The sequence below is a fragment of the Acomys russatus genome, chromosome 5, assembly GCF_903995435.1.
Source record: "Acomys russatus chromosome 5, mAcoRus1.1, whole genome shotgun sequence".
NCBI classification, from domain to species: Eukaryota; Metazoa; Chordata; class Mammalia; order Rodentia; family Muridae; genus Acomys; species Acomys russatus.
The window spans coordinates 47,554,600-47,576,148 of record NC_067141.1 but is presented as its reverse complement, the minus strand read 5'-3'; the positions used below and the strand labels follow the sequence as shown (position 1 = coordinate 47,576,148).

At 40.8% G+C, this 21,549-nt stretch overlaps 1 protein-coding gene across 6 annotated transcripts in view; it reads left to right on the top strand.

Annotated features, from left to right (window-relative positions):
* Rfx3 (regulatory factor X3) overlaps positions 1 to 14,680 on the top strand; it is a 263,116-nt gene extending 248,436 nt beyond the window's left edge. For 5 of the 6 annotated variants that reach the window (XM_051146299.1, XM_051146298.1, XM_051146296.1 and 2 more), the window contains 2 exons: positions 10,710 to 10,752; positions 12,888 to 14,680. In XM_051146299.1, the coding sequence (XP_051002256.1) occupies positions 10,710 to 10,752; positions 12,888 to 13,126 (282 nt within the window). In that variant the 3' untranslated portion in view covers positions 13,127 to 14,680. Of the gene's footprint in view, positions 1 to 9,727; positions 9,791 to 10,709; positions 10,753 to 12,887 lie in introns of all 6 variants that reach the window. The other variant, XM_051146300.1, reaches the window with a different exon arrangement.
* Positions 14,681 to 21,549: the final 6,869 nt, after the last annotated feature.

Below are 21,549 nucleotides of genomic sequence, written 5' to 3'. Positions count from 1 at the left end.
CAGCCGCACTCCAGTGACCAGTGCTCGGGATCCACAGAGAAGCCTATCAGCATGTAAACTGCTTGCACAGATTTTCCAAACAGGACCCGTCTTACTAACCTTGCATCAATACCATGCAACACCCCGGACATGAATATGTGCGCATGCTCATTCTCTCTTATACCATGTAAACCAAATGCCTAGTATGTAAAGTTTCATCGTTTTCTTTCAAGGCTTCCTTCTTGGGTTTTCACAGGTGTCTCTTTGGTCACCCTGCTGCTCCTTCCTTCCAATTCTATTGCAAACTAAATGCAATATTAGTTTAAGAAATCCCCAGCTGGAAAGTCAAATGTGTCAGAAAACAACATATTATTCCTTTGAGCTCCTTCCTAATACACACACACACACACACCAGACCTAAATGTAATTTTTTTTTCTTCAGGATTTATAGTTCGGTTTCAGCTCTAAGTCTGCTTTTTACATTAGCATAAGTTCCGACAACCTGAAAGTGAGTGGTGACCATGACGCCCTGGAGGAGCCATGGAAGGAGCACTTCCTGTACACCTCCATCCACCAGCTTCCTAGGTTGGCTCTTGAAAACCCTTCCATTGCCTCCTGCCTTGCTCCAGGCTTGTCAGTCTGTTTTCTTTTCACATGTGGGAAGATTGCTTGTTTATTACAGCACGGGAGAAGGACTTAATTTTGCTTGCACCACAAGTCCAGAGCTCCAACCCTCCCCTCGGGATTTCCGCCATTAGCCTGTCTCCTATGTTCAGTGTCCCTCCCCACTGGCTAGTAGCTACAACTTCTCTATCCCCTCCTCTGCAGGAACAGAGAGTGTCCAACAGTAAGTGCTAAAAACAGTCATTCAGGGAAATAGAGAAGAATATGGAAAGGACAGATTGCCAACTTACAGGACTTCTCGTTGGTTCTCATGGTTCATAGATGAGATTTCTTTATTCAAGAAAATATAGTCCCAGGCCAACTGTACCTTCTTCCAAGGTGTTAGGTTTTTGTTTACATACTTGAACTTAGATTGCTAAAAGTGGGCAAAGGACAAAAATATAAATTCAAGATTGCTTAAAAACACCTCAACAGCTAAAATAGCCACTGTAGACCCAGAGAGACATCTCAGCACCTGATCCACTTCAACAGTTCCTGTCCCTTCCTTGGTTAGAGAACTTTTGGACTGGTGGCTTCTTGGATACCTGCCTCTGACCCCCACCCCCCACCCTAAAAAAGCAAAGACCAAGCTACCTTTCACATTCCTGGACACAGATTAAGCATGACAGCGCCACCTACTGGCGTCTTCACCATACTCCATTATCCTGGGCCTGCACTTTGTTGCTGACCCCACCGACAAGGTAAACTGCCTTTGTTCAAAGTGAGAAAAGTTTTTGTGTGGCTTCTGTCTTGTGACAGGAACTTGCTTTGTAGCTCATGCTGGCCTCCAATTTATGGCAATCCTCCTGCCTCAGCCTTCTGAGTGCTGATATTACAGGTGTCTATCTGATTTAGAGTAGGAAAGATCTTTTCTTAAGGAAACTACTCTTATCTTCATGTCACCGTTTTACTGAAATACAGTGATCAAAGTGTCAGGAAAGAGGTCCTCAACAGGAATGTGGGCCAAGAGTGAAGTGTCAATGTCTCCTGTGTGGTGGTTTGAATGAAAATGGCCCCCCATAGGCTCATGGGGAGAGGCATTATTTGTAAGGATTAAGCATTGTTGGAATAAATGTGTCACTGGGGGTGTGTATTGAGGTTTCAGATACTCAAGCCAGGCTCAGTGTCACTCTTTCTTCCTGCTGCCTGCTGATCCAGAGGTAGCACTCTCAGCCACAACCCCAGCAGCATGTCTGCCTGTACGCCACCATGCTTCCCACCATGATGACAGTGGACTAAACCTCTGACCTGCAAGATGGGCCCTATTAAGTGTGTACCTTTATAGGAGTTGCTGTGGTCATGATGTCTCTTCACAGCAATAGGACTCTAACTAAAACAGCTGGTCATCATCAAACTCCACGCCTTCTCTCTTATAGCAAGTTAAGGCTGTTACTGGCATCTAGGTATTGGGCATGGTCTCAGTGGGAACTAATCAGTTCCAGAGCAGGGTCCTTTCTCTTCTAAACATAGATTTAATTTGCATAAAGTGTGTTCCTCCAGGTTCAGCCTAACATTTGCAGGACCAGTGGTATCATATGTCTGAATTTTTCAGGCATTTTGAACTAACTATAAATAAAATCTGTTCCATCCATCTACTTTTAACAGATGTATCTTGATAACTAAAGGCAGATGGCTCACGTTTATCGTTCCGTCTCTTCTGATGTCCATTCCAGAAAAGAGACACAGATACCGCAGGCCTCTCCCCGCACCCCCCCCCCATCCTCTAACTCACCCTCTCCAACCTATCGTTTGCCGGTGCCTTAGGCTAGTGTTCAGGGTTTTCTGCACCTTGCAAATGAATTGGCTGCCCCGCTCCCACCCCAACCCACCCTACCTGCCTCTCTGAAGACATTTGCACAGGCCTGGGAAGGAACTCAGGGACACTGGATGGGGAGCTCTGAGATTCTAGAAAACTGCAGTGTGGTAGAATGGTATACTGTAGGAGGGAAACAAGCTCCAAAAAGAAACCTCCACCTGACTCCTTGGGGGAACAATCCAAGGAAAGACAAGGCAGGACCCTTAAGTGGGCTCAGGATAGAGACTGCTCCCTACTCTGGCTTTGGCCTGGTGATGCCAGTGAACATTCCTATGTTTGAAACTACTCTCCTTGCAAAGCAGCTGTGGCCTGTACTGCTTTACACTCTACTACCTGCATGCTGTCTGCTGACTGTTTTCAGAGACTTTGGAACAGTGTGAAGCCATGTATACTGTTATATCCTCAGGGAACAGAGAGACTAAACAGTTAAAGAGGCACCTTAAATATGCTGCTGTGTGGACGTATATGCACACTGCCAGGACATCGTGGTGTCCCATAGAGCAGAGCCATCAACAGTGATAGAATGGACATGGCCATTGTATGGAGCACACAAGCAGAAATCTTGGATGGTTTTGTTTTGTTTTTGTCAGTTTCAGTGACAACTCTTAGAAAATACATAGGAAGGTACATACATAGGAGAAAGCAAACAAGGAGCCCTATGCTTTTTCATGTAAGCATCAGTATTCCCTGCATAGTAAAGTTAGAAATTAAAGTTGTAAGTCCCCACCCCCCCGCCACCAGCTGTGAAAGCCTGTACCAATGCTAACTGCAAAAATGGTTCTCATTTGGTAGCTATGTAAGGAAAATAATGCCCAGAACATCTTAAAGCTCAAGGAGACACACCTCTCCTCATCTTAAAGCTCAAGGAGACACACCTCTCCTCATCTTAAAGCTCAAGGAGACACACCTCTCCTCATCTTAAAGCTCAAGGAGACACACCCCTCTTCATCTTAAAACTGAAGGAGACACACCTCTCCTCATCTTAAAACTCAAGGAGACACACCTCTCCTCATCTTAAAGCTCAAGGAGACACACCTCTCCTCATCTTAAAGCTCAAGGAGACACACCTCTCCTCATCTTAAAGCTCAAGGAGACACACCTCTCCTCTGTCAGAAGCATCTGAAATAGTTGCATTGCCTAACCTTAGCCTTAGCTAACAAAACATAAAACATCGACCATTGCTGAGCTTTATATGACTTATAAAATCCAGAATGTTCCAAAATTCAGGCCAATAATAGGACACTGAAAAGCTTATGGTTGACTCAGGAAGTTATAATCTATTTCTGAACAGGAGCTTTAAAGCACTTTATGCCTTTACTCACTCCTTTGGGTGGAAGGAGAAGCAATTGGCCAAAACTCATCTGAGCCGCTCATCACTTCCAGTTGCATGATCTCCTCCTTCCCACCAACACTGCATGTGTGCACCTTGACCATGTGCAGGCCAGCCCATCTCATGTGTTTGTTTTTATACCATAAAGATCTTCATTCTGTAAAACCATTACTTCCAGCCCAACCCTTCACAAAATGTATAGCTGGAAACCAAAGCCTAGGCTAGGGTTCCTACAGCCCCCTTCCAGGTGAGAGGCATGCATTTTTGTTTCTTTTGGGTTTTTTGTTTTTTTGTTTGTTTGTTTAATGATTTATTTATTTATTACATATACAGTGTTCTGCCTACATGTATATCTACATACCAGAATAGGACACCAGATCTCATAGATGGCTATGAGCCATCATATGGTTGCTGGGAATTGAACTCAGGACCTCTGGAAAAGTAGAAGATGCTCTTAACCTCTGAGCCATCTCTCCAGCCTAAGGCATGCATTTTGAGGTCATCCTCTAATGGTTATGGAATGAAATTCTAGGGTTCTACCCATAGTCTTGGGCAACCGAGTATGAAGACAGTCTGTTCTAGAGCTTTTGATAAATTGCATATATTTAATCTTGATGATAACCCTAATTAATAGACAAGGAAACCAGAAGCTTAAAGAATATAATTGGACTGGAGTCACATAGCTTACAGTGTCAGAATTGTGATTTAAATCCAGTCGAGCTTGTCTATAGCCTGTGTTTTCTTGTCCTGCTGTACTCACCACTTTAGTTTAAATTGCATAGTTTAAAAGTTATGTTTATTCTTGCTTGAGTCTTAGTTATAGGACTCTTGTGAGGGATAAATCAGGTGAGTTGGAGGTGGAGTCATACAGCAAGGAGTAGGACACAGCCTTTTCCTCCTGACATTTTCATTTGTACAAAGCCACATCACCAGCTGCAATAACAAAGACCTTGGAATGCTCACTTGTGTTAGCACCACTCTGGGAAGCTGTGAGATCTGCACTGTCAGAGCCCAGCAGCCAGATGCTCGGTTGCTGACGTTAGAAGGTGGCTAGGATAGCTAGAGAGGCAGACAGACATGTAGAAGGTGCTTAATCTTAGTTCCATTGCTCTCCCTTTTGCATAAGTTTATAAATATTGAAATTGTATATATTGCCCAAGATTATATTTGATTGCCTTTTGTTAAGAGTTAGATTTTTAATTGATTATGTACTTATAATCTCAAGCAATAATTTGCATAATTACACCATCACTTTTTGGGTCAACATAGGTGAACTCAGATTATGAAATAAACAGAAACGATACCAAAGCATAATGCAGGCGTTAATAATACTGCATTGTAACAGAAAAATAGCCCACGGCCTCTGAATACTGAATCAAATAATCCATAGAGTTACAAAGAATCCAGCGGCATTCTTTGGTATGTAGCCAAAGTGATAATCAGAGGCAAATTAATTCAGTGATTTAGAAAATACAACCAACAAAATAGAATGGGAAAAATAAGTCAATTAGAAAGAAAATGCCAGTGTTAGGGAAGAGCGTCAATATAATTAGTCTAGTCAGCCAACGCTAGGCTTGAATTCAGTGTTAAATAGGAATGATCAAAATGTTTTACAAGTGCTTATAGAATGACAGCAGTAAGGAGAGGATTCTGTACGGACTTTCTGTAAACTAATTGACAAAGTGACATGGTAGTACATGCCTATAGTCTCAGCACTAGGGATGGTGTGGAGTCAGGTGGCAGGCAGTTTTCAAGGCCAACTTCAGATAATTGGTGAGTTCAAGGCTAGCCTGGGCTACATGAGATCCTCTCTTAAAATGAACAAAAAGGACAAAAATATCTTGTTCCAATGAGCAAGTAGAAACCATGTTAAGAGGTTCTTATAGTTAGATGCCTTTAATCCTAGAACTCATTTAGGTGAGGTAGGTAGACCACCCTGCTCTAAGTAATGAGTGGCAGGACAGCCAGGACTTTTTAAAAAAAACCAATAACAACAACAAATCAAATGAGAGAGAGGCAGAGAGAGGGTGCTTTATCATTAATATGCTTTTGGTGCCTATTAGAACTTAAGGATCTTGGTCAGCAGTAACTACTAATACACACACACATGTTTATTCACACACATGTGAAGTTGCAGCTACTACCAGCACTGGCCGTCACCATAAGGCCAGCACTGGCCATCACCATAAGGCCAGCACTGGCCATCACCATAAGGCCAGCACTGGCCTGCACCGTAAGGTCAGCACTGGCCTGCACCATAAGGTCAGCACTGGCCTGCACCACAAGACCAGCATGCTCTTCGTTCTGAGTCTGTATAGACTACCCCTGTGTTTGCTGACACTTGTAGAGGTATAGGCTTCTGTAGCTGAGGCTTTCATCACGCTATGGTCTACCAGCTGCTGGTGATTGAGGTTGGTAGGAATGCTTCTGACAGTGTGCTAGCCCTGATGGTGGCCCTGCCATACACATGACCTTCACTCCTTTCACATGCCAGCAGCTGGGCATCTGACTGTATCCTCTGTACAGTGTAAATGTCATGGAACCATGGGATGGTGCAGAACAACACAACACAACAACAACAACAACAACAACAACAACCCAGGCTGTCCTATCCCTTACCCTATGGCTTTAATGTTACTCTCTAGGCCTTCAGTTGGGTGAGGAATTTAAAGGTGTTCTGATCTTCGAGGCCATGTTTTAACATTTGTTTTCCAGACTGACTTCCTTGCATCACACTGACAGTTTTTGCCCCCATGATCCTAATAAATGTGTTAGGCACATGAAGCCTCTGCATGCTAGAAAGAACTGCCTCTCACCTCCTTGGCCTCCATCAGGCTCATTCATAGTCTAGGCCTCTTGGAGACCTACTGAAGAGGTGCCCTGGCCATGCTGTGCACCTTCCCACTCACACATCATCGCCATTGCCTGTATCACTGTGAACTCACAGTCTGACAGACTGCCACAGGCCGCACTGTGTTTTGTCCTCTTGGGCTTCTGTATCTCTGGGGCAGTCCAGTGTGGGGGTCTCTGGTTACAGGAAGTGGTGTCTCAGACAAGAAGTCTTTCCTGTCAAAATCAGCAGAGCAAATCTTTCTGTCATCCATACCATGTCTTGTCTGTGATTAATTCATGCTGGTTCTGACTTTACAGTGTTTCCTGTTCATCTGGTTGACGAAATTTTAATTTCTATGTGCACTGAATACCATGCATTTTCTACAAGAGTGCTTCCTTACTAAAATCTGAAATTTCCACATCCTTCTCAGTGACCCCACCTCCAAAATCTCTGCTTCTCCCTCATAACCTCAAGACGAAAGTGCCTGACCTTAAATGTAACATCACATATTCATTACGTGATGCTAGTTGAATCAGCTCAGTTTTCCATAGCTACAGGCTGAAATCTGGTTCCTCTGCCTTGGCATATTCTATGTTTTGTTTGTTTTATGGGGCTGAAATGAAGGAATAAGTTCATATATTTGGTAAGCATTTGTTTACTCTTCACTGTGTGTTTCAGGTACTACACTAAGGTTTGGAATGTGTTGGTGACGGGACAAAGTCCTCATGCTGGGCACCAGTGTTATAGTTAGAAAAACACATATGAGCAAACATCAGCCCTGCAGGTACCTGCAGAAAGCTGAGTGAAACAGGTGATGGTACAGTTACTGGGAGCACGAAGGTAATGAGGTTCTTTAGATGGGCTTTGGGGGGAGCCTTCTTCAAGGAAGCATATTGAGAAAGTGGCCCGGAGGCCACACCTATTTGGAAGGAAGCACACTGTGTCCTGGACCATGAATACACACTTATTACATGATGTCACGTCAATGAATAGTAGCTCCTCTCTGCTCCAGATCCTTCTATAGCAGGAAAGCTACAAAAGAAGCTGCGTTAACTTCCAGAACTAGGGCTTTACAGAACCCTGGGCTTTCTCAAGAGCCCCCCTAGCTCATTTCCATTCACATCGTATGCTGCTTCTTTCTCTTCCGTATCTTATTTGTGCTGGCCTAATGCAGGTCCCTGTCGTCTGCCTGATTTCCATCCTTCATCTCCTTTCTACTGCTTCTTTGATCCACCGTTTGGATCTTAAACCTGTACAATTGATTTTCCTTTCTTGTCTTTGACCCCGTGCTTCTGAATCTTCCCTAAGGTCTCTTGGGGTGCCTCACTTTCCTGCTAGCCTATCCAGCTTCATACCACAAACAACTTCTTATAACTGCTTCCAGGAAAATGAGTATTTTCCAAATTGATCTGACTGGGACTGGTTGGGTCAGTGTTCAGAATGTGGTAAGTGCTCATTAAATATTTATGGAAAAAGAAACCGAACAGATGAACTGACTCTGATTCCTACCCAGCCTAACTGTAGGGTTGAAATTCCCCTACTATTTCATATATACATATGCATATATATATTCCTCACACGTAAAATGCACACAAAACTCTCTCCATAGGCTTTTAAATACCTCCTCTTCATCATTGGGTTCTTTGATTTCACATGTACTGTGTTCATTTGCTGTGTGTATGGAACTTTGTCATTAATCCCATTGGCTGCTGTTCATGTGTTGTCCAGTGCAAAGCATCATGGGAAGCACGCTGAGGATGTGAATGCTATTTTTCTAATGACAGGAACAATCAGTGGTTTTTAGGTGCTTGGGTTTTATTTTCAGCATTATGTATAGTCAAACACATTCAAGTTAAGAATAAACTTTCTAAGAAAAACCTTTGTATGTAGTAACAAATGACTCTTAAAGATTTTTTTCCATTAACAACTGCAATATAATTTGAACCACTTTAATCCAAAAATTAAAAATATTTCAAAATCTGATGGTTTTGAGAGCCACTTCAACCACATCTGGCTTTGTATGATGTCAAAACTCAGGTACATTAAAAATATTATTTAAAATTGCCATCAGACTAGACATATAAACTGGATATAAAACAAATGAATCTTATGTTTATATTTAGATCCTACCCATAAGAGATATAATTATATGTTTGCAAATATTCTAACATTGGAAAAAGTCTGAAACACTCTTGTTCCCAAGCATTCAGATGAGGGATCAACCTGTTCTCAGCTTTTTATAAGCAGAGATGCGCTTAGAGTCATAACTCCTGGTGCTTTAAGAACTCGAACCTAAGAATTATTAAATTGAAATGCAAATGTGCTGTCAGTCAGAAATAACATAATGATCTTCACTTGTGAAGATTCTTTGTTTGTGGTACTAAATGTTGAAGACCTGAGGTGGAGGAGCAATCCATTTGAATAGCTGTTGCTTGTTTTATAGTCTGTGATTGAAAACTTTGCATAGTGCTTATACTGTGAATTTTATTCAAACGTACATAGGGTTCTGGACCATGTGCTCAGGATCTTCTTCAAAATGACAGTTCAGTAGCTATGATTTTGTTGCCCAGAGAAACACAACTGTGAAGTAGTGGGCTAGCAGCTGCAACAAGTAGAGTGAGAGTGACGTGCCCAGCAGTCCCTTCCCTTAGACACAGTCACCTGGAAAGGCTACGCCCTTATTTCAGTAAAGCTGCCAACAGTAGCTTAACAATGGAGTGGGATCTCTCCCCTTAATCTTCTTTTGTAATGCTAAAATCCAGAAGGTGTAAAAGGATATATTATTATAAATATCCCAAACTGTGGTGAAGATGAATCTGATTTGAATATGGAACTTTTTTTTTTATAAGCAAATAAGAACATCCAAGAACAAGTGTAGTGACTAAAATTATGGGGTCACAATTGCCAGTGAGAGGGCAGCATGAACTGTGTGGAATGATGCATAAACTCACTCTGAAAGTGACTGTCAGTGAGGACTATTCCAGAACCCTGACCTTGGATGTATACGCCCCTAAGGTAGCTACTGTGGAACATAATGTTTGTTTAGGTAGAAAAAGAAACAATATGTGCATGTTTGCAAAATAAGATCAGTTTTATTACTTTATAGACATACCTTGTAGATGAAAAATATACTCCTATCATGGAACTCTTTATAAGCAAACTTCTGAATGTAAGTAGAATTTCTGTCTCATCGTTTTTAAGTCTGTTGAGAAATCTGAATTTCTAATAACTACTTTGAAAAAAATACTGTTGAATCTTTTCTAAAAGCAGATGTTTTTGCGTTTCACTTCACTTCTTTTGGATTAGCTTTGTATCTCCCTCCGCTAGTCAGTTTTTTATTTAGTGTATCTATCTTTGATCGCCCTGAGAGACTCAAAATGTACTTTCTTGCCATTAAAATTATCATCAAGCTATTGAACCTGAGTAGAAAGGAACATCTATGCCCATGGCTATTAATTGTTCTATGATGCTGAGAGCTGTCTTGCATTGCTTGTAGTGAGTGCCCTTCCTTTTTTATATAAGTGGTTCTCTCAATTTGGTAAACAAAAGCATCAATTGACTTAGAGAAGGCTCAAACTTTAAAATGTGGGCTAAAGAACATTCCATCTCTGGAGCGCCCCTTGTACTTATCGCTCTCACTGATGAGAGAGTCCCCACAACTTCTAGCCCATGGTCCAGCAATAGTGAGGGCCTAGCTGGGCTCCCTGGAAGAGCATGGGGAGAGAAGCTAACGCGTGCTGCTAGACTGGGGCTTTTCCACATTTTCTTCACCACATCAATCATCCCCAGGTCAGGTCGGCCCATTTCTTCATTGCCGAATTGAAATAAAAGTAAAGCATAGCGTGGAAGCCAAAGAAATTTGTTATCCTTTCTCAAAGAGGTGAAGATAGCTCAATTGCAACATATTTTAAACGTCAAATTTGACACATTTGATTGGAAAATTGTGTGACCTCTGTAGTTAGAGATCAAAATGGTCACCAGTTCATACTTTTAAAAAGTCATAGAGTGGTGTTTTTACCACAGACTGTTAGAATATTATTTTATTCTGTCAAGTAGTAACTATTACACAAATGCCTGTTATTTTGCAGTTTGGTGATTTAAATGCTGTGTCTCCCGGAAATCTGGATAAAGGTAAGAGCTGAACACTTCTAAGGGCTTTCTGACTGAGATCCTGTGAGAGGAAGCAGCATAACTATGTGACACTCTGGTCCTCTGGACATAGCAAGCAAGGCCTGTGTGAAAGCAGCAGCTGGCCTTGGGGTCCCTCACGCTGTTGCTGTTTGTTTGCTCCATCCTCAAATCTTCTTTGTGTGACATGTATCGAATACAGAGCGTTGAATCTAAGTGCAGTTCCATACTTCTTGACAGAAGTTCCACACAAATAGCAAGTTATTGACCTTGCTATGGCTAAACTCCTGGAGAGAAATTCTAAAACTGGACCAGAGGTTTTTAGTCAAGGCAGGAAAAGATCCCTTACCTCACTTTGGGGTCAGTTAACTTTTCAATGGAGAAAAAACTCAGAGGTGGCAGTGATGGTCATGGTGGAACCAGGATCAGTAGTGCTTCAGTTGGGAAGGAAAGGTAGATTTCAGTGCTGGCGCTGTGAGCCTAGTGTGTGCTGCGGTGTATACAGGACATGCACTCCTGAAGAACATAGTGGTCAGTATAACCTAGTGAAAAGGACAGGGGGGTCGAAGGTGAGTTCAATGAGGCTAGAGTACATAACTCCTATCCAGGTTTCTAAGAAGAGCTCTGATGAAAACGACAATGCAGTTTTAAGTCATAGCATGTCTTGCAATAAACCGACACCACAGAACATACACCTTCTTACTTGGGACTTGGGCAGTTGTTACAGTTACTGGCTTTTCTAGGGAGAGCTACAGTCACACCTTCTAGCCAGAGCCCCTGGAGAGACTGAAGCCAGCTGAAGGGCTTAAGGGTCTGCAAAGAGACACAGCACTGTTTCCCAAGTGTGCTGCTCCTGGGTTCCCAGTGTGCCCCTGCTGTGTCTGATGAGCGGGAAGCATTTTGCTAGACAGCCTTATTTGTATCATCGGTCTTGTGACATCTAACAAGTGGCTGTTATTACTATGTTTGGCTTAATTTCCATTTTAGTTCCAGAACAGAAAAATTGAAACCTTAGACTCCCCCAATATGTTATTGCTTCAAAAGTACACCCTGAAGAATTGCAGTGATCATCCTCAGAAAAATAAATGGATGTTCACTTATCTCCAGCCTTCTAGAATCAAAGAATTTGGTCAACCCTAAGAGTACCTCACTGTAGCTTTGTACAGGAACACACATGTCTATAGACTTGCAGTGGTTGTCCTGAGGAACTGGGCACAGCTGTTGCTTTAGAGATTGCTTTGTTGCCCAGCTGAAGAATCCCTGCCACTCAGAGATGACAGACCCAAGTCAGACAGATCTCGAACGCTTGAGTTTGTTCAGACTGTTTTCTCAGGATTATTTCTATCTGCGGTGAGATGGATAAAGGGACCTTCCAATCTTCCAGGCCAGGTCCTGCTCACAGGGGGATTTCTTCTCCTGCTACTGCTTTTTCTATGGTATTGATGGCTTTCCTGTTTGGAGAGTGGAACACGGAGCATGTAGCCTGCCATCACCTTGTTGATGAGGTGCAGCTGGCTCTGTTTGCCCCCAGCCTTCGGGCTTACTCAGGCTACAAATGCAGCACAAAGGCATTGTGGGGTTTCCCACAAAATCAGTTATATCAAGTGTAATAAAATTTGGGAGTAAAACTAAATGTTTTATGTGTTTAATTTCCAGGAATGAATTGCAAGTATTTACCGTATTAACACTGCCAGGAAAAAAAGTCCTTTGTGCGGTTCTTTACGTATCACATTAACACTTCATTATTTAGCTTTTTCTTAGCATACGAATTAAGAATTTATTCAATTTGCTGTTTACTGTCTGCTGAGAAATGGTTCCACTGTAGTTGGATCACAAGTCATGGTGCAGTACTCACACTATGGGACAGCACAGGCCTCATCTACCTTATGTCAGCATAGAAAAAAACCTAGTAGGTCTACATTTTTGTGTGTGTCCCTAACCCCAAGACCAGTATTATGCCATTATTTAGTACAGAAATTGTATATAAAATTCCAAACATCTGAAAAGAACTGTGAATGTCTCACTATGGCACTGATGGTTATAAAATCCCACAAGAGGACCTGGTACACTGGGGTGGTTCTGAAGCATGCACTGATGGCTGTTTCCCATTTGTCCTTTGCTGGTATTTGTTTGTGCAGATGAAGGCAGTGAAGTCGAGAGTGAGATGGATGAAGACCTGGATGATTCTTCAGAGCCTCAGGCCAAAAGAGAGAAAACGGAGCTGAGCCAGGCGTTCGCAGTAGGCTGCATGCAGCCGGTGCTGGAGGGTAGTGTGCAGCCCAGCCTCCTGAACCCTCTCCACAGCGAGCACATTGCCTCAAGCACACAGACGATCAGGCAGTGCAGCGCCACAGGCAACACCTACACCGCAGTCTGACGGCAGGAAAGCAGATTCTTCCAGCTTAGTTCAACCCCATTGATACTGGGCTTAAGCTGAAATTTTAACAAGCCTGAAGGTTGACTGTTGTCAAAAGTCTATCTGTGCTGAACGTCACCATTTTGGAGTTGTGAAATGGAATGGGTGTATGTATTTTTCCAGGTCTTTTTTTTTTTTTTAACACAAATTATTTGCCTTTTAATAATAAGAGTTTCTTTCCCCCCTCTCCTTAGTTTCAGGTGTCAAGAAGGATTTTTACAACATTTAATGTCATTGTTTTTGTTTTCTCATAATTAAAAAGTAATTTACATTTTGTAGCTTAAAATATTTTATTGTTGAATGTTAGTCTTGGTGTATGATTTTATGTGTAAGTTTTTTAATTAGATGCACTTCTGTGAAATATCAAAAGAAATGAATTTCTTTGATTTACACTGGAGGCATGCCCATTTGGCAGCAGATGCATCAAATTTGCTTCTGAAAGGTGCTTTTCATTGGACAGAACCATAAGACACTATTTTGATAACATTTTGGAGTACGAAAAGAATACAGAGCGTTTTTATTATAGTGGTAGAGGGTTGGGAAGTCATCTATTTTTCTCTGAAAATAAAATGAGCTGTGCATTTATCAGTTCAGGATAAATGACAGAATTGCAAGAGATTATGCTAATATGTACATAATTTGTGTACATAATTATTAAACCACGCTAACAATGCAAGCTTCCGTTAGACATTGACTTTTAACTATTATTTGCGTACCAATCCCTCTGTTTAAAGACTACTGATTCTGTATTGGGACCACTACACAGATGCATTCTGCTGTCAAGTGGGCTGTTATAGTTAGATGCTGAAGCTGAAAAAAAATGACTTGACTTTTTTTTTTTTTAAGTGTACATGCTACTTATACTGAGCTGGACATACAGGAAACCATTCCATTTGGATGACTTTCTTTTATTCCAGGTCTTTTTTCTAATAGTAGTTCAACATGCTGCTATTATAAAAGAAAATGTATAGAATGCAAGGAATGTAGCGACCTGCATCTTGTTATTTCCTGGTTTCTAAAGTACACGGATTTAAATTTTACACAGAACCTGAAGGCAGTGTGACTGGCACACCTCACTGTTGCTGACCCCGATTCTGTAGGATTTGGCTAGGTGGCTGGATGGACCATTGCCATTGAAGAATGTACATCAGGGATCATCGTACCTCGGCTATTACATGGTGCCTTAAAAACAGAACTGAGCTAAGGTTTAGTAAGGTTTATTTTGTTCGTGTGAATAACTCTTCAATCCATTTGGTAAAGTGTGCCTGTCATGCTCAGATTCCTGAAGTAAGGACAGGCCACATGTTCTTCAAGGGGATTTTAGGGGGAAATGAAGGAAGACAAAGAGAGAAGCATCAGTTCCTCTCTGAGTGACTGTGAGTGGACTTGTCTATGTTGTATCCTTGGAGCTGAATATCACTTGATTACAAATCAGATTGCTGAGGGTGTGGACTACCAGGCTAGTTTTCATACAAACATGTTACATGAAGATCATATGTTGTGGGCCATTCTTGTCTAGTTGCAGTTCTAGGAAGCTGACAGAATAAGCAGGGACTGACTGAAGTGCATCTTTTCAGTCTAAATGTCTGTCTGGGTGTCTGGGTGTCTCTGTGTATTCATTCGTGCGCGCGCACACACACACACACACACACACACACACACACAGTTACAGTTCTAGGAAGCTAACAGAATAAGCAGGGACTGATTGAAGTGCATCTTTTCAGTCTAAATGTCTGTCTGGGTGTCTGGGTGTCTCTGTGTACTCACTCGCACGTTCGCGCACACACACACTCACGCACGCACGCATGCATGCACACACATGGAGCAGGAGCCTGCTACAGTCAGAAGGTGCGATCCTAAAGAGCACAGGCTCTTCCCGTTTTACTTTTCATGACAAGGCAAAGTTCTTTTAAGCACTCAAAACTGTCCATAACAACAACAAAAATAGAATACATACTTTTGGTTAAGTTATTATAAAATTAAATGAGTAAAAGTCAATAAAGAACTAAATCAATAAAGCCAAAAAAGGCAAGGAAAGCACAAAATGATATATAGATCACTACTGAGGCCTGTATTAAACCAAAGCCTTCATCTTTCCAGGTGGCTTGGAAGAAGGGTGTGGTTGAGGAAAAGAGGCTGCACCAATCTGGAAAGTTGAAAGTACTAATGGTTTATCAGGAAACACCATCTATTGAAACTGTTATTGCCTGATTGTCTCAAACTTCTGAAAATCAACAGCATTTCTTAAGTAAATGTCTTAAAGATAATTTTTGATGGATTCAGATTTTGTATTGAGCAACTTACTCACACTTGAGTCTTCACTGGCATCCAAGCATCACTTCAGTACTGAAGATCCCCAAAGGCAATGAATTTGCAACCCCCTCCCCTGCACAATCCATCATAAGCTACAAAAGACCATGGATCTGCTTCATTGTGAGTTAGAAAATGTTTACACATAAAATGAGAATCATAAACTATCTCTCTTCATCTTGACTCTCCCTCCTGGGGTCTTTCAGTTTCCTGTCTCCTGTCATCTCCAGATGGCATCGTGTCTGTATTGGACCAAATGTATTTACTGTTTTCACTGTGTTTACTGGTTGATTTTTAATGTATTTGTATCATTTTTTTCATTTAAGTTAATGTTGGAAATATTTGTATCATGAGAGGAATCTACTAACAATGGACAGATGTAGATTCATGAGAGTGAGGGACTGAGTGGCCCTCCAGAATTCAACATTTCTTCCAGTTGTTCTTGGTTTGTTCTAAATTAGGACAGAGTAGAAATTAATATTATTATAGTTGAAATTGACTCTAAAGTATTCTGAAATATTTTAGAAATATTCAGGAACATTAATCATCTTACACCAGAGTAAATAGTTCTAACTAAAACACAAAACCACCTATGGCTTGTGACACTTGTAGTAATTTGCAGTACATTGCACACATGTCAATTTTGGATTTGAATTGTGAAATATATTAGAAAACAAAAACAGCAATTTACATGCAGGCATAAATTAGAACAATCACTTTATTTAGTCATTTAACATTTTGTTTCCACTTTTCCATTTATTGAAACTGGCTTTTCTAAATAATATCAGCCACTAACATTCTCATAGTAGATTTTTGACACAGTACTCCTTTTAAGGACTTGCTGGTATTTTTTGACATTGTAATCATGTACATGAGCCAAGTGCTACACTCCTGGTGAGGAAAAAGGAAGGGAGGCGCATGAGTTATTGGTACTTTTCAGAAGAGATACTTCGATGTAATACAACTCAGTATCATAAGTGTAGTTTTCTATCGGCAAATACTCTAAGAATCATAGCCCAAAAGATTTAAGCTTCCAAAACCGTAAACAATGGGCGGAATGAGTGAACCCTCCTGGGAACACAGGGCCCAGTTCTTCCTTCCCCCCTTTGGATACCAAGTTACTAATAACATCAGGATCTGTATCCAAATCATGTCTGGAATGACGATATGAGTCTTACTGCCTTTTCAGAAATCTGTGTTCCTTTTTGTGGTTTTTCTTGTACTGTATAGCACGGTTCATGCACCTCTCTTTAGATGGTGTACTTTAAGGACAGAAGTCAAATGCACAAATGGTTTTCTCACTGCATACCTAAAGTTAGTAGTGTGCGACATTATCTGCCTTTGATTTGTAGAAGACAAGCAAAAATGAACACATTCTTGCAGAATGCTGCAGACGTCAATCAGGAAGGAGTGAGCACAGCTTCCATGCTACCACCGTGGGCCTTTTTTACATGGACACACTCTCTAGAAGTGCTAAATGCATTTTCAGTCTTTGAAAAGTCATTAACATTATTAATATTATTGTTTGAAATACCTAAAATAATGCTGTGCTTGAAATATCCGTGTAAAAAGAAAACAAACGTGTCACTGTGGTGGTCCTCATTGCATGGACACAGTAGGAAGTCAAAACTGTGACTGCTCATGTTTGGACACGAGGTAAGGCAGTGGTTATGTACAGCAGATTGACTTTGTCACAACCTCCCCTCCCCAAATTCTTTTGAGCAAATCACAACCATCCAGAAACTAAAATCAGAACTCTTTTGATCTTTTGTGGATCACCTCAGAGTTTGGGGAGGAGGGCTGGCATGCAGTGTTGCTGAACATCGGGCTGTGACTGGATCAAAGCACCCTCCATGTACATGGTAGAACAAACCATTAACAGAACCCTAGTATTTCTGCGAGTCTGGTGATTTTAAAAGACTGGGATTGAAGCATTAATTCAGTGCTTAATTCTAGTATTAGGAAAGCCCTTTGCTGTAATGCCTTGTATTAACCCTTTGAGCATTGTAAGGTATACAATGGGGGATGAAAGCCTTTCAGATCATTTATTTAGACGTTTAAAAGGTAAAATAGCCTCTATATCCAAATGTCTAATTACGCTGTTTTTTAAGGGGGGGAGGGTCAGAAGAGAAAGTGTCTCCATGTCGGACGCTTGCATTTTATATACAACTCTTAATTTTCCTTCAAGAGGGCTGGATATATTTATTCCCAAATATTCACTGCCATCTAAGTAAGTGTACTGTTTACAGAAGACAAAATTAACTTTTCTAGCATCACATGACTCTCTAGAAAAGGAGGACGCATGCATAGGCCCATGCAGGCCTGTGTTGTAACTGATTTCTGCACACTGGAGGTACCCGATTGCCTTTAATGGGTATGATAAAACAAAAGGTTATATTTCTTCTTTATTCCCCAAACAAAAGATCTCGTTTATTTAGCTTTAGAAAGTACAAGTGTCAGCGAAGCCTTAGGAGGGAATGAGTTCCACTGAACACAGCTGAACTCTGAAGTACTTAGGCTCTTTGGAGTTTCATCTATCATAAAATGTTGTGTGCAAATTCCTACAGGGCATAATTTTAATCTATGCTCCAAAACATTAATACTTTGTCATAAGACATAGAAATACAGAGTGGTGGTCAAAGCACTCACTTGCTTTAAGCTCTTCTGCCAGGAGATGCTGTGACAACTGCTTCCACTATCTGTAAATGTAATTCTGCTTACAACATTGCTGGTTTCTTTAAGGGACTTTCTGGACAGTTGATCTGGTCCTCCCCTGTGTGACAGAACTTGGAGCAGTGTTGTCCGCATGTGTGCTCATGATGCCCTCACTGGGCGCAAACAGGAGCGTAATCTATTCCGATGTCTGCCGACATCCATAGCAGAGTGCAAGTGTCCGTACGTTGCTTTTTAGGCAGTTGAGGAAATCAGACCATGCAAATTACTCATGTGTTAACATGCAATACTCAAAGGGTTTTACTTTAGCTCTCTTCTTTTGAATCTTCATGATGATTTACTGTAAATGCTTCTCAGTTTGCATGCCTTGCCCATTGCTGCTAGTGATTTTATGTGCCAGTAGACCTGAGTTTAGTTTACCAATTTTACTTAAATAGTAAAAGCCACTTACAAAGTGACTGCCTAGGATTGATTCTCCTTTTGTTTAAAGGGATTGGTGATACATCTTTTTAAAAGAAATGTTTTGTCTCTTCTATTTGGTTCTGATATTTGAATCTTTACCCCCTCTTTCCTTTGGTCTTTTCTTTTTCTTTTCAATAAAGTATGACGTTGGCATTGGAAGCCCTGAGGAATGAACTATTTGGTAAGAATCACTTATGTAGCTCAATGACGACAGCAGCAGATCCCTGTGAGAAGTTTGATTCTGGGGAGGGAAGCAAAATAAAACTCTGATTGACTTTTGACGGAGTAAATTTTCCTTGAATAAATTAGCATTTCTGAACAAATGATTGCCTTGTTTTAGCCTACCATACACAATTTTATATGACCCAATAAGGAAGGTCTTAAATTGTATTCGTTTAAAAAGCGTCTTTCGTACCAAAGCAAATTCTTTTCTCTGCTCATCTCCATCGTCGATTTGGACCTATGGTGGCCACCAATGAGTTGGTTCCAGAAACGTAAGCGAGTGCCTTGAGAACACTTGGGAATTGTGCCTGAGGTGGAAAACTTTTAATTAGGTTTAATTGTAGCGCTTACCAATCAGTAGCTCCACTATCACTCAGGGCTTTCGTACCTTCTAGGTAAAACTTCTTTCATTGTGGTTTTTTTTTTTTTTTTTTTTTTTTTTTAATACTGTATTTTTTTTTAAGTGCCATCATTTAAATTTCACTTAGTAAGTGGCAGATTACATTATTCAGTCCCACAAGCACACAAACATAGTAACACTAGGAGATATTTGAGCATTTATTTTACAATCGACTGAATATATTATGTAAATGAGGTAAGCAACTTTTGTAGAGATTGTACGTGTGAGATAATGTAATGTTCTTTTCCAGTTTTTGGACTACAGTTGAATAAACTTTTTAATTATTTAAAAACATCTTTACCGAATAACATGTGATGGTTTTTTGTATAATGTATTTGATTTTGTAAATACGTATTTCCTGATGTGATTTTGTGAGAAACGCTAAATCTTTTAGTATACCATGTCCTCTGAAGATTGGCAGGAGCTAAATACTAGTTTGTGGGCAATTTGTATTGTGTACTGTACAATAACTGGGGAACTTTTATAATTATAAAAATATATATTAACTTTTAGTGTGTTGTTTAAACAAATGACTGGAACATACTAAAGATATTAGTAGGATTTTTTCTGAATATTTCAGACTTGAACTCAGGCTAGCTTTCTTGTGTTTTTCAAAACAAAATGGTGTCTTGTCTTTTAAAAAAAAATCAATAAATTTGTTTCCTTGTTACAAACATTTGAAATGGCTTGTTTTTCTCCCCTCAAATCATTGTCAGGAAGCTTATGTCACACCATCTCCTCTAGGCGGGCATACTCTGTGTCATTCATTAGCTTAGAAACAAAATTAAGTTGTTTTCCTTCTTTGTGTCAAATGAAATTGCAATATTTACACATGAACAGCACAAAAAGAGAAAACAAAATTATAAGCCCAGCAGGGTACAAATCTTAGCCTCAAAGAAAATTAGTGATTGAGTGCTGTTTGATTTCAGAGGCTGTCAGCATTTCCATTGTAAATCCAGATTTCTGGGTGATGATAATGTGTTTGTTTTATGTCATTTCACATTGATATTTGGCATCTAAGTTCCTTGCTTAAACTGAAAGAGCTTATTAAAATTTCATTTTAATGCACTTAAGAAGATACCCTGCCCGTTTTTTCTTTGGATAAGTACAGAAAAATTTGCTTGGATGTACATTTGTGGGAGTGGTGAACAAAAGTGATCGTGTAGCCAATACCACAAGAAAGGTTAAATTATTTTTTTAACCTTTCTGACATTTAGGGGTTATCTAGAATATTCTAGAATGTGGAGTATCCAACTTTGAGGATATTCTTTAAAAATAAATAAAAGTCAGAGACTTATCTTTTTGAGAATTTCTAGCGTGGTACTTTGTATCACAGTGTAGTCAAGAGTAAACTGTTGAGATCTCAGTTAATAGCATATCTATTCTCTACCCCCCCCCACCTCTCTCTCTCTCTCAGAGTGTTTGTGTGTGTATGTGTGTGTGTGTGCGCGCGCGCCTATGGGTATGTGGGTTCATGTACATGCCAAAGCACACATATGGAGGCCAGAGACTTAAGCTGTCAATCCCATGAGTCCACTTTGTTAGAGGCAGGGTCTCTTGTTCACCACCATCTATGACAAGCTAACTGGCCAACAAGTTTGAGAGGCATCTGTCTCCCACAGGTCATTAGCAGTTTCCCCTTTTGTCAACAGAAAGATCTTATGTCATGAGGCTAACAGATGGCCCTGTGTACGGGGGGCCTGGGGGGTGGGGGAGAAACACTGCCATATCAGGACCTTTGCATTCATTTCTCTCCATCATAGGTTGGCCCTCTCAAGTTCAGCATTTGCTACATCAGTCTCGGTGAGAGAGGTCTGTGCAGTGGCCCTGCTGCTGTCTGCTGCTTGCTGCTATGGCCCCTTCATATATGGCATATTGAAAGAGTACCCCGATAACTGAAGTGGCTATCACCCCTGATCCCCATATCTCATTATCAGGCTTTCCTGCAGTTAGATACCTTCTGGGATGGCCATTGACATGACATAAAAGTACCTTCACACTCATGGTCTCTCTGAGAGGTCCTATTATACATTTTTCCTACCAAACTCTTTGGTCACTGATCTTTCAATCTTGTTTTCCTCAAATCCCTGACTTCTCAGTCACTAGTCACTTACACGCAGTTCTGGCTAAAATCAGGCCACCGTTCCATGTAATGAAAAAAGAGAGAAATCATGAAGCCCCTACAGCTCTCTTCCCGTACCTCTTCCGAGTCAGGAGCTATAAAGCAACGTGAAGCAAACGACTCCAGCTGAGCCTAACCCGAATTCCTGACCCAAAAACAATGAACGAGCAACAAGTCATTTCTACCTGAGTTGTA